The sequence below is a fragment of the Meles meles genome, chromosome X (genome assembly GCF_922984935.1).
Source record: "Meles meles chromosome X, mMelMel3.1 paternal haplotype, whole genome shotgun sequence".
NCBI lineage: Eukaryota > Metazoa > Chordata > Mammalia > Carnivora > Mustelidae > Meles > Meles meles.
This window is the reverse complement of record NC_060087.1, coordinates 6,555,175-6,568,909: the sequence shown is the minus strand read 5'-3', so window position 1 is coordinate 6,568,909 and position 13,735 is coordinate 6,555,175. Positions and strand designations below refer to the sequence as shown.

The 13,735-nt window shown below is 54.1% G+C and overlaps 1 protein-coding gene across 3 annotated transcripts in view; it reads right to left on the bottom strand.

Moving 5' to 3' along the window:
• The window catches only part of SHROOM2 (shroom family member 2), a 130,660-nt gene that overhangs the window by 65,927 nt on the left and 50,998 nt on the right, over nucleotides 1-13,735 (bottom strand). For all 3 annotated transcript variants that reach the window (XM_045996460.1, XM_045996459.1, XM_045996458.1), the window contains exon 2: nucleotides 659-810. In XM_045996460.1, the coding sequence (XP_045852416.1) occupies nucleotides 659-810 (152 nt within the window). The remainder of the gene's footprint in view (nucleotides 1-658; nucleotides 811-13,735) is intronic.

The window sequence follows — 13,735 nt, the reverse complement described above, 5'->3', positions numbered from 1 at the left end:
GAGAGACACAGCGAGAGAGGGAACACAAGCAGAGGGAGTGGGAGAAGAAGCAGCATGCCTCCCGCCGAGCAGACAGACTGATGCGGGGCTCGAACCCAGGACCCTGGGATCATGACCTGAGCCAAAGGCAGCGGCTTAACGACTGAGCCCCCCAGGCACCCCGCTTTTCCACCCTCTTCAAGTCCTGCAAACTTCCATCGCCATCTGATTTGTAGGAACAGGCACCCCCCAGACCTCAGCCCAGCGCTGGCAACTCCTCTGTGTACCGTCAGGCTTTATGTTAGCATAAAAAACGAAAACGCAGCAGCCTGCCACCTTGTGGAAACGACAGGAACAACACTTCGTCTGGAACACAGGCGTGGCGCTCTGCTGCTCTACATATTGTGGAAGAAAAGATAAAAGCCTTCAAAATTCACTTCATAAATCAGATGAACAATCCCTAGGAATACAAGAGGGCATCTTTTGAGATTCTGACGCTGGGTTCATCCTTGGCCAAGAGATGTAATTCTAGGTACACACACACACACACACACACACATACACGCAATCAAGCCCAAGCAGGGACTGCGTGCGGGGATATGGACCCGCCACGCCGGCTGCACAGGCCGCTCCTTCATCCACTTCTGTCTATAAAGACGGCACGAGGCGCGGGTCTTACCTTTTCACTACGAGTTTCAGGGTTTTATGAGAGCCCTTCACCAGGCAAATCGCCTCCTGTCTAAAGCCCGAGAGAGCGATGTCGTTGATGCCGACGATCTCGTCCCCCGCCAGCAGCTTGTCCACCGCCGCCGCGTTACTTCCTTCTTCGATCTGTGGCAGAGAAGCGCGTCTGGTGAGCTTCCAAATGTGCAAACCGAGCGCCCAGAACTCAGCCAGAAACAACACAGAGGCGACGCAGGGGACCCACAGGATCTATGATGGGCATTGGGATCAGCCCGGACCCATCCTGGACGGATTCCTACCTGGGGAAGAAGGGACACACCCCTCGCCCGGGGCTACCATTCGCAGGGGAACGGGAAAGAGTCCGCGTGCTCAGGAACACTCATAGCCTGGAACAGCAGACCCAGAGACACCGGTTCGACCCCTGGATCTCTTGTATCCAAGCAGAAAAGATGGATTATTTTTATTATTTATTATTTCTCGTACGTTAATCCCACACCTAGATTTCTGTGACTGCTTGAGAAAGAACTGAAAAACCACAAAGCTCACCCACATAAATATACAAGTCAACAGATATTAGTTTATTCAGAGAACTGTACAAGCATCCCATTTTAGAACACTTCCCTAAGCCTAGAAGAAACCTGGCAGCCGTGGGCAGTCACTTCCTGACCCTTCTGGCCCTGGCACCCACCAACCTACCACCCATCTCTGTGCATTTGCCTGTATAGACAGCTCATATAGAAAGAATCCTACAGGGCGCCTGGGTGGCTCAGTCGGTTAAGCATCAGCCTTCGGCTCAGTTCATGATCTCAGGGTCCTGGGATCGAGTCCTGTGTGGTTCCCTCATGCTAGCCCGCTGTCTCTTGCAGAAATAAATTAAATAATAAAAAAGACTCCCACAACATGTGGCATTTGTGCCTGGCTTCTTTCACTTAGCACAGAGCTTCAAGGCTCATCCACGTGCCAGCAGTGGTCAGGACTTGACTCCTTTCTGTGGCTGCACGACATCCCGTTCTACGGAATGCCACGTCTGACTTATCCGCTCGTCAGCAGCTGGACACTGTAGTTTTTCCTTTCTGGCTATTACGCTGCTGTGAACAGGGTGCTCTAGCTTCTGGGTGAGCGTGCGTCTTCACTTCCCGTGGGTCTGCACGCAGGAATGAAGCCGCTGGCTCCTAGGGCGCGCATGATGAGCTCTGCAGGAGCGGTCAGGCCGTCCACTAGCGCTGCACAATTTTACCCGCCGTCTGCGTCTGAACGTTCCAATTCCTCCACATCCCTACTAACACATAGCCATCAATTACAGTCCTCATGAGATCATGTCACGCTCTGCATGACTCCGTGCTAAACACGTATGTATGAACATGTAGTGACTCATGCAAAACTTCAATGTTGCCCGTTTGAGAACTTTAATCCTGAGAAATCAGGATTTTCCTTTTTTTTTTTTTTTAAGATTTTATTTATTTGACAGAGAGAATGAGCACAAGCAGGGGGAGCAACAGGCAGAGCAAGAGGGAGAAGCAGGCTTCCCGCTGAGCAGGGAGCCTGATGTGGGGCTCGATCCCAGGACCCTGGGATCATGACCTGAGCCGAAGACAGACACGAAACGACTGAGCCACCCAGGCACTCCAATCCTAGCTGTTCCTATACAGTAATCATCAACTCAGCAACAACGAACCCAGCACGCCTTCTGCACTAGCACTTGGCAAACCAGGGCCCATGAGCTAAACCCAGCCAGTTGCCTTTTTTTTCCCCCAGTAAATAAAATTTTACTGGAATACCACCACACCCACTTGTTTACATACTGTGACAGGACAGAATTGAGTGTTTTGGCCCACAAAGCCTAAAGTATTTACTACTTGGCTTGTTTAAAAAAAGAGAGAAGTTTGCCAACCCCGGCTTTAGACCAAAAAACTATTCTCTTTACAAACTGCTAGGAAAACTAGTGAAGACAGTTCATGGTTGCGAGCCTATCTGTGTACAGCCCGACAGCTCACTGGTCGACGGCTGGCCGCGCCTAAGCTAAGACTGACCTCCACGGCCTCCGCATGTGCTGGAGCGGAGCATTTTCCCTGTGCGGCTGAACCGCGGGGTACGGCGGCCCACAATGCCTCATTTCTGCAAGTGCACGGCATTTTCCTAAAACCTCACCTGCGCGCAAGGTCAGCCGAACCCTTCGGTTCACCAAGCAATTACTCGTTGCAAGTCAACACCACAAACAAACTTAAATGGCTACTGTTCACCGAATGGGCTGCTTCATATTTTTGTTAATAACTGGTTTCAAGAGTCTAGACGATGTTATCCCAAGGTAGTCACAGATTGTAAGGAAGTTTCCACCCACCCAAGATTACAGCCCCTGCCGTGCACCGGCAAGGTGCAGGTGACACGCAGTGGAGAGCCTGGGTTTTGACACGTCCCCTGGGAGACGCCAAGGGGCCATCCAGGTGCAGGGTGCAGCGGGCAGCTGGTGGCGGGAGGAGGGCTCCCAGGGACAGGGGGCGCACACATGGAGAGACTCCCAGCAGAAGGTATTTAAGGACGGGAGGGGTGGGGAGACTGAAGGACATTGCTTAGACAGAGACAGAACCACGGACAGAGAACCACATGGAAGGAAACCCTGGGGCCCAAGTAATTAGAACTTTGGCAGAAAAGGGGCCACGTCAAAGGGCAGGAGATACAGGAGGAAAAGTGAGCGTCCCGGAAGCCGCTGCCACCAGCACCGCCAGAGTCCTAGTGGGGGGACCCCTCAGGGGGCGCTTACCAGCTGGGGTCCCTACCTGGGCCAGCAGCACCGGTCCCCCACACTGGGACCCGCGGGCTCAGACTCTGTCCAAGTAGAGCCTAGATCCCTTTCATCTGCTCCCACCCTGCCTGCCAAGCACCAGGCATGTGACGGGTAAGGGAACATCTAGAATATAAAGAGAAGACATTCCGAGAGTCACTTGGGTCTGTCCGTACTAACTGGTGCCTAAACACTAGCAGCTACATGCTTTGGTGGGGTGAATGCAGAAAGGCCATCACGTGGGTGAGTTCAGACTCAGTATTTATTCTTCTACTAACGATCTAGAGAGTAAGTCCTCCGCACAAGCAACAGGGCTAGATGGGGCGGGGCGGGGGTGGGGGGAAGGTCTTGCAAGATGGGGTTCCTGCCTGGAAGACCTTTCCAGGCTTCAGAGACCAACACTTCTCAAACTATAATGTGCAGACGCATCTCCCAGGGTTGAAAATGCAGATCGGATTCAGCGGGTCCAGGGTAGAGGCTGAGCTTTTGCAATTTTTAAAAAGATTTTATTTGAGAGAAAGAGAGAGCATGCAGCGGGGGGTGGGAGCAGGCTTTTCACTGAGCAGAGAACCTGATGACCTGATGTGGGGCTCGATCCCAGGACATCACAACCTGAGCCGAAGGCAGATCTTTCACCGACTGGGCCGCCCAGGCATCGTGGCCTGTATTTTGAGTGGTTTTCAGAAATGCACATTTACAATGTACAATTCATTCTGTCCCCAATTTGTCAGGACACAATTTTGTCTTGCCCTTTCAACACTCAGGCACTCCAAGTGGAAACCACTCGAGGGTGCATGAGGAAGTGAATGCGTAATGAAAATGCAGTCCAGCCACACGAGGGAAGGTCGGTGAGCCTTAAAAAGGAAGGACGTCCCGACACGTGCTACCACACGGATGGGCCTCGAGGACATGACGCGCCGTGAAACACGCCACCACAGAAAGGCGCTGCGTGAGCCCGCTCAGAGGGACCCAGAAGAGGCCAGTTCACAGAGACAGCACACAGGGCAAAGGTCCGCAGGGGCTAGGGCACTGGGAGTCATGGTTTGGCGGGAAGATGAAAAAGTCCCAACGATGCTTAAGGGTCGTGGTATACGAATGTCGTCAACATCACGGAGTCACACACTTAAAAGTGGTGAAAACGGTTGTTTTGTGTTCCGTACTCTTAGCATCATCACCCCACCCTGAGTCTCAAACAAGGTCTCTGACCCGCTGGAGGAGCGACCCGAAGTGCCCTCCCTACAGGGACTGCTCCGAATCCGAGTGTTACGAGAAAGTCTGGAGGCAAAACCACTATGATGAACGCCCTGCAGGGTCCAAGGGGGGACAGGTACCGGGGTCTGGCTCGGCTACCACGTGGTGGGTTTCTCGGTCTCACCCCCACGAACCCTCCTAGGAAGCAGTTCCGTGGGACTCTCTGAAGCACGGTAGTCTCCGGTGGCCTCGCCACGAAGATCTTGTGACTTCTCGTCTGTAAATGAAGACTGCGTTGCAAAGCGCCCTTCCGCCTCGTCCTGACCACGCTCCACCCACGCTTCCCAGAAAACACAGGTCTGGGTTGGCACATAGAGCAGCTGGGTTCTTAGCCCCTGGCCGGCTTCTTCGCCAAGAGAAAGCTTCTCTTGGGTGTTGACTGTGCTTACCGGGAAAGCAGCTGTAAGACAAACAGCAGCCGTGAAAACTTCCATTCTGTGCTCCTCCGCCACCGCCGAAACAGCTATTAGGTAGGATTCAATAGGCTTGAACTTCGTGAAAAATAAACCCAACGTCTGTGCTCGCCGCGGAGAATAAGGACGCCGCCTGCCTGCACCTGACAGCAAACCACACGTGCGACACGTCTGCAGACAAATCCTTCTGCACCCTCAGTGCACGCCCACGTGCCACGCTCTGCACACGTCCAGAACGGAAGCCCCAAGTGCCCACGGCAGGCCACGCAGGCTGCACCCTGAGTGACCGACCGGCATTCCAGATGGAGGACTGGCGCCCGCCGTCCCCGGGGAGGCTTTCAGAAATGAATATATGCACGCGCACGGTCTGGAACTAAAATCCAACTGAACGAGTGACGAGGCGATGACGAGAGCGCGGTGGGGTCCAACTGGCTGGGATCCGGCCATGACAAGGCATGAAGTGCGGACTCCCGCTGCCCCCCACGCCACACCCCGTGGACCTCGTGCAAAGTGTGACGAGCCGGCGGCAGAAGATCACGGACTGCCTGCGCTCATTCACACGAATTAACTGAAGCGTCTGTAATATGCAAATCCATAGAGACAGGTGGGGGACCCGTGGCTACCTGGGGCTGGGAGGGAGGGGGACTTCCGTGGGGGGCAGGGATGATGTAAGGGTCCAGGGCATGTTCTAAGGGGGATGGAGATTTCTAGACCAACTTTGGGAATACAGTAAGAATCACTTGCATCCACTGCGTACTTTGTATACAGTTTGTGTATCAATTGTACACTTTGAAGCGTAAAGAGTAGAGTGTGTGAGTCAGATCTCAGGAGAGCTGCCCTATATATTTTCAAGTGAGCTGAGGCTCCTGCTCATGTTACCGGGGGCAGGGGCCGGACTGGGGAATCGATCCTGATCCTGACTCGTTCTAAGGGATTCGAGATGAAACGTGCGGGTGTCCCACAACATGCAGAATGTCTCATTGTTCTCGCGGCACTGTTCTGGCCGGAAATGGTAGGGAGAGAACGAGCTCCCGAGAGCCTTCTTGGAACAAAGTTTCTGGACCTGGGGGAAGGGGCGTCACAGATGGTCACGAGCGAAGGCCCACGAAGGCAAAAAAGAATCTAGTCCGGTAGCGGGCTGAGGGGCGCCTCACCCACGGCAGCGGGAATGCCTTCCCCTCCACCTTGGGGAAGGAAATGAGGTTTCGCGCACCAGAAGGGCCCTGGACACAGCCTGAAAGGAGAAGCGTGGGCGGGGGGGGGGGGGGGGGGGGGGGGGCACAGTCCCGGGTGAGGTCTTGACATGGAGATAGGGGCAGAGGCAGGAAGCCTCGGTGCAACCAAGGAATGTCAGTCTGGCCGGGTGTGAGGCTTTCACGAGGGAGTGTTTGAAGATAAGGGCAGAAGGGGGAAGATTAGGAACTTGACCTTGAAACAGAACCTGGACAATATCCTGTAGGCCGCTTCGCCCAGAGAAGGTAGGGCGTGGAAACAGGGCAGTGACATTATTCAAGCAAATCCTTCTGGAAGATTACTCCTGCAGGCAGAAACAAGATGAATTTCTCCTGCCCAAGAACAAAATGGCAAGGAAGAAGATCATTTCTTTTTTTAAAGGATTTTATTTATTTATTTGACAGAGAGATCACAAGTAGGCAGAGAAGCAGGCAGACAGAGAGGGAGAAACAGGCTCCCCGCCGAGCAGAAAGGCTGATGGAGGGCTCGATCCCAGGACCCTGAGACCATGACCTAAGCTGAAGGCAGAGGCTTAACCCACTACTGAGCCACCCAGGCGCCCCAAGGAAGAAGATCCTTGATTCCATCTTGGCACCAGACAGAAACGAGGGCTCACAGCAACATAGGGCAGAGAACGAGTGTGAGCAAGGACTCCAGAATCCGTGAGGGAAGGCCTCACCGTGTGGTCAGAGATGACGCCACCCACCAAAACAAAGAGGCCAGAGGTGCCGAGGTGTTGAGCTCCAATGAGTCAGAAAATCACAATGACCAGAGAGCAAAATGAAAGAAGAAGGGCACGGAGTCCAATATCCTATTTCAAAGGCCATGAATCACACCTGCGATTTTATCAGTTCTCTCGAGAATGCTTCACCGTCCAGACAATAGGCCCTCCGTGACAAAGCAAGGCCTTTCGTTAGACAGGAAAATCCCCGAGTTATTGCATCAGTTTGCTTAATTTGAATATTTTACTCATTCTCCTCAAGCCCGGTCGGTCGCTGCAGAAAGGAAAGCTGACTCACCCAAGGGAAGTATCACGTTGTGAAATAATCTGAGTGTGTATCTCTCTAATAGAGAAGCCCACTGAAAACTGGAAACTTCCACCGAGATGTGTGAAGACTTTCACAGGTAATCATTACCCGCCCCTGTGGTGGGAAGAGCCCCACCAGCCAGGCAGCCCAGCTTCCAGAAGGCTCTCTCTCTCCAGCATCTCGGCACCTGACTGTCACCCTCTCCACCGCCCAAGATGATGCCCAACAGAAAGGTCAACTCAGGCAGACGGGCGGGGAGGGAGGCCCAGAGGAGATCCACAAGTTGTCGGCTACAACCTGCTCCCGCAGAAGAGGGAATGAAGCAAAAAGTCTTCAAAGAAAAAAGTGCCAACATGAGGGAATACAGGCAGAAGGGGCTAACCAAGAAATAGAGATCTGCCTGCAGAAAACAGAGAAACGAAAGCTTGAGCAGAGCCCGGCCTCCAGAAAAGTCGAGACGGAGGAAGACCTGTCTAAGATCATACTCTGTGTTTTACCGGCGGGCCCTGTCTCCCAGTACAATGCAGAAGATTTCATTCCTATTTCAGAAATGTAAGCCTTTTAGTAGCTCTAGGAATATTTCTCTTGAAGACTTATTTATTTGGGAGACGGAGAGAGAACGTGGGCCCGTACAAGCAGGGGAAGGGGCAGAGGGAGAGGAAGAGGGAATCTCGAGCAAGCTCCATGTAGAGCACAGACCCCCTACACGGGGCTCAAGCTCACGACCCTGAGATCATGACCTGGGATGAAACCAAGAGTCAGGCGCTCAACCAACAGAGGCACCCAGGGGCTCCCAGCAGCTCTACGCATATTTTTAAGGAGGGAATCCCACCTCATCCAAGTTAGGTTTAAGTGTGTGTTTTAAGAGGTAAACTCATGTGCTGGTTATTTTCTGGTACAACCAGACAAGAGCGGGATACTGAATCCGGGGAGGCTCTGGCTGTCTGGGGGTCAGTGTGGGGCCACACGTGGGGCCGGTACAAAGCACACAGCATGGCAATTTGGAGTCATGGTGGAATAGTTAACGTTTCCCGAACACTGGAAGTTCCTGCTATCCCCACCGCCTAAACAAAACCATTCCCTGATCCTGGCTCTCCGGGTCCCTAAGCATGTGGGTCCAGTTTCCCTACACACTCTGTCACCGCGCCTTGAAAACCTGACAATCCGAACACGCGTTCAGGACAGTAAATGGTGAATTGTGAGTGAGTGCGATCTGTGACTGAGCACACTATTCACACAGAACACACTGGCCATTGATATCTTCTCAAGGAAAACTTGCCTCCACGTTTTAAGCTGGAAAGTCACCGGAGTAACAGTTTAGGAAAGGACCACGGATGACATCTTCATCTTTTTTTCTTTTTCTTTTTTTAATATTTTATTTGACAGAGAGAAATCACAACTAGGCAGAGAGGAAGGCAGAGAGAGAGGAGGAAGCAGGCTCCCCGTGGAGCAGAGAGCCCGATGCGGGGCTCAATCCCAGGACCCTGGGATCATGACCTGAGCCGAAGGCAGAGGCTTTAACCCACTGAGCCACCCAGGTGCCCCGACATCTTCATCTCTTTTTTTTTTTTTTTAAGATTTTATTTATTTATTTGACAGAGAGAGATCACAAGTAGGCAGAGAGGCAAGCAGAGAGTGAGAGGGAAGCAGGCTCCCTGCCGAGCAGAGAGCCCGATGCGGGACTCGATCCCAGGACCCTGAGATCATGACCTGAGCCGAAGGCAGTGGCCTAAACCACTGAGCCACCCAGGCGCCCCGATCTTCATCTTTTTAGATCTGTGGTATCTGTGTTAAAAACCATACAAAATGAAATGTCCACATACAGATCATCAAAACCACCAACCGAATCCCAGTGGTGACAGAAAAAACTCTTTTCCTCCATAGAGGAGAACCAACATCAAAAAGCCAGAGAAAAGATAAAACAATGCCCCCCTCAAAACTAACCAAATAAATCACAACCCGCCTCACAGGCTTCCGACACTAGATAAGCAAGCTGGGGTTTAGTCCAAGGCTTTTAGGAATACGAAGAGGTGCACACACTCCTTTCAGCTTCTGGACAGGAATGCTCATCCCACGAGGCCCTGCCACAGAGAAAAGCCAATGTGTCCCGGAGAAAGGGACTGCGGCAGCTAAATGGACAGAGCCAGGCTGATGAGATGCACGGAAGAAGAGAGGCCTGGGTGACGAGCCCGTGTGCAAAGGGGGCGCATGGCCAACACAGACGTCAAAGGAAAGTCCATCAGAAGAGGAGGACGAGATCTGGAGGCTGCACAGAGCAGCCCGAGGTCTAGACAGAAAAAGGGAGGAGCGCTCAGCGGGGCATGGGGCAGAGAGGGGCTTTGCACCCAGCAGGCCAGTTGGATGGGAACGGAGAAGCCTTCCTTCTGAGCCCGCTCCGGTGCTCGCCTGGGGCAGGGTCAGGCCTGGGGTACGGGCCTCCTCCAGACTGGGCAAAGGTCTACGGCACAAGGCCGGCATCTGATCACGGCCTCATCACTGCGCTGCAGGGGACACAGCCTGTCTGTGAAAGGGACGGAGTCTGCAAAGCAACACTCAGGGAGCTTCCTGAACACCACGGTGCGGCGGGGAGGGGACAAGCCGGGAGGAGAGACAAGGCTTTGTCGGGGACTGTTCCAACAGTGCCGGGCCGCCGGCCGACTTGCTGTCTTGGGTCCAGACCTGCCCTTCACCACCCGGGCAGCATCCCAAGTCACCGTCGGCGGGGAGGGGTGCGCAGCTCCCTGAGCTCCTCCTTCCCCAGTCCTGCGGGTAACGTCTGCTTCTCACAGCCCCTGCTGGGCCTTCTTGAAGGTCCCCTTCACCTGGGACAGGAAGCTGTGACCACTGGGGAACCGGAAGACTTCTCCGTGACCAGTTAATCACCTTCCGCCCTGGGGACAAACAAAAACCCATGTCCACATCAGGCACCTTCCGCCCTGGGGGCCCACAAACCACGCCGAGTAGAGCCCCACCACGGTAACAGCGTTCAAGGGCTCACCGGCTCCACCTCGCCCGACCAACATGACCACGTAGACACAGTGTGGGGCCGCCGTCTGGCCGGGGTGCCGAACCCCGCTGCAGAGGGAGCGTTTCCTGCTCAAGTTATTTACTGCACGGTCTGTCTCCGAACCCCACCTTGACGCGGATGAATTCCGAGTGGTCAGTGCAGGAACACACACCCCAGCCAAGCACCAAAACGATACTGTGGTGGAGGCAGGGAAAGTTTCAAAGACGGGAGGGCTGAGGGGCGCCGGGCCAGCTCCGTGGGTGGAGCGTATGACTCTGGGTCTCAGGGTTGTGAGTTCGAGCCCCACACCGGCTGTAGAGAGGACTTAAAAATAAAATCTTACAAAAACAAACAAACAAAAAAAGAGGAGGTGTGAGATCTAGTATGAGTCTTGCCTCTGCTACTTAACTACCTGATTTAGAGAAAGTTACTTCTTTTTGTCTGTTTTGTCACCTAAAATAATTTTTTTTTCCAAAACACTTTGTAAGCTCTAGAGCGTTATACAAGCATATTCACAAACTGTTTCACTTCTAATTTGTTGGTGTACAAGGTGGGACGAGCTGGCTAGGCTTCTGGATTCTCAAGTTCAGGGACAAAGGATCCTCTTCTCGGTCTTCCCATCAGGAAGCAAAGCTGAAGCGGTCGGGAGAGCGCGTCATCTACAGCGCTCCATGCTAGTTATGGCGGTAGAATTGTTTCTAAGTCCTTTAATAAGGACGTTTGGGGGAAAAAAATCCCGAAGCTCAGTTCACCAACATGTTATCGTTTCCATTAAACCCAACTTGAAGTTTCCTTTCCCGTCTGTTTAGCGATCATGGCGTTACAGAACACTTTTGAAGTAGAGAAAGTTGTAATTATTAAGTGGGGTGTTTTACAAAAATTTAGCCTAAGTGGATCAGGCAGAAACCAGGCCACATTTCCCCCATTTAAAAAAGAGCCTTATTTCCGTAGCAGTTAAATGCTCAGGGTAAGACCCAAACGCCTCCAGAAATGACTCGTGCTTTAAAGGCTGCCGATCTGTCATGAAGCCAACGGAGCGAAAGGAACACGGATGTCCCCAGGTGGCCCTTCGAACAGAGATGGTAAGTCCAAGTCTGTGTGGTGTTTGTCGCGAAGGCATCAGTCATGGGTCCTCCTGGCTGAAACGGGAACCACATTTTCTAGAATCTCTATCTGAACAGCGCTCCATTCCCCTCCTCCCCCGTCCCCGGCAACCACCAGTCTTTCTTTCTTCCACGACTCGGATCACTCCAGACACTAGTGTAAGTGTAACCATGCGGTGTTTGTCATCTTGTCTGCTCATAGGACTTCAGGTCCATCCGTGTTACAGCGTGGGATGCTCGGCGGCCTTCCCTCCTCAATGCCGTCGTACGCACGTGCTGCCTTCTGTCCACACTCCCGTCTCTCAGCGGACACTCGGCTGCTTCCAGCTCCGGCAACCCCCGCAGACCGGGTGGGTGTTCGAGCCCACACGACCACCCGCGCAACAGGCTGCACCAGCCTAGGTAGCTCAGCCACGTGTCCGTACGGCACCCAGAGACCCACAGAAGGACGACCATGCCCGCGCCATCCGTAACAGCGCAAACCCGGGACGACCCAGATGTCAAGAACGTAAAATACGGGAGAACCGAACGGTCTTGTCACATTGTCTCCGCCTCAGCACTGCCGACGTTTGGGGCTGGAAGATTCCCTACCCGGGGGGCCGTGTTGGGCACAGAACGTTTATCAGCCGCATCCCTGATCCTCTCGTTCGAGATGCCGGTAGCATCTGGCACCCCAAACTGTCATACCCAAAAATGTCCCCAGATATGACTCAATGTCTGGTAGGGGACCCAAAAAACCCAGTCCTTTCTGCAGAAAGGATTAAGTATCCGAGAAGACCATTACCGTTCTCACTCAAAGTGAGCCCCTCCCAAATCTCATTTCAGTGTCCTGCCGCACGAAACGCATTGGGCATGGCAAGAAGCCGGCAGCCCCGCACAGAGAGGTCTCTGTGGTCGCTGGCAGCCCCACAGAAGGCCCGTCAGGCCGGACGGAACCACCGTGTCCAATAAGCCCATCATCACCATGCAAAACAGGCCTTGTTGTTCCGGGTGCCACAAGTCCCACCCTGACATCACACCCCCCGACTAAGAAGCCTTTGTTCTTTCTCCCCAGAAAAAACAGTCCTTCTTGTCCACGGGCCGTGTTGGCCGGGTCCCCAGCAATTCACACCCCTAGCCCCGCCAGCCACATGGACACACACAGCCTGGCTTGATCCCACACAAGGCCCGGACCTCCTCTAGCCCCAGACCACATGCCCTCCCTGGAGCCTCCCGACTGTCCTGGGTGTGTCGTTGAGCACTGCCCCGGACCCTCTCGATGGTCCCCAGTGTAGGCTCCTGGTTTGGCAGCAGGCCCAGCGCGTCTGCAAGAACAGGCCCAGACGGATCTGCGCTCCTTCCCTATTCCAGTTTCTGTTCCAAGGCCGCAGGCAACCTTGCTGGGAAGGGTGAGCAGGGAGGAAGGCGATCCCGATCGCAAGGTTTTTGCCTAAGGCCCTGCCCTTGTCCTAGTGTCACAGGAGGAGAAGCCCACACCACAGTCCTGGTCTTTCCAGGAGCGCTTGGAGCAAGAGCACAGCCGGCAGGCTTCCCCCCACCAAGCCGCCCAGGCTCTCACCCTGTTCCCAGCATGGCCGAAAACCAACGGCGGGATCCTGGCCACGCCGCCTGCAGCCATGGCTGGGAGGACTGCGTTTCACACTTTTCAAAGCAGAAAAGCCATCTGAAAGGGCTGATAGGCAATCACGAAGCAGGAAAAGGAACTGCTGGACACGAGAACAAAGTGTCCCCGCTTTTCAGAGCACACGGCTGTTTATTTTACACGGACGTGCCCAGCCTAGTGCTCTTTCAAAGACGCAGTGCTTGCTGCTGCCAATGAGGCCGTGGCCTGGCCGGGCGAGGGGGGCCGCCCAAACTAGCTCACCTTTCCTTCGGGGACACCCCGAGCGCCCCGCAAGCCTCTGTCTCTTTCCTGGGAAACGACGGATGACCTCAGCCAACGCAAGGGCTTTCTTTTGGAAGAAATCTCTGTGACCTTCCCATGGAGGGTCTTCGTCCTGCCCGAATGCACTGGGGACACCTAATTCCCAGAGGGATCCTGCAAAGTGGGGCCTTTGGGGGACGGCATCAGGTCACGGAGGTGGAGCCCCGAGGAAAGGAATGGCTGCTCTAACAAGAGACCCCACAGAGCTCCGACAGCCCTCCCGCCCTGGGAGGACGCCGTGGGAGGACAGCCGTCCACCCTGCAGCAGGGGGGCTCTCCCCAGCGGCCAGCACCTTGATCTCCGACTTCTGGCCTCCAGAACTGTGAGGAGTAA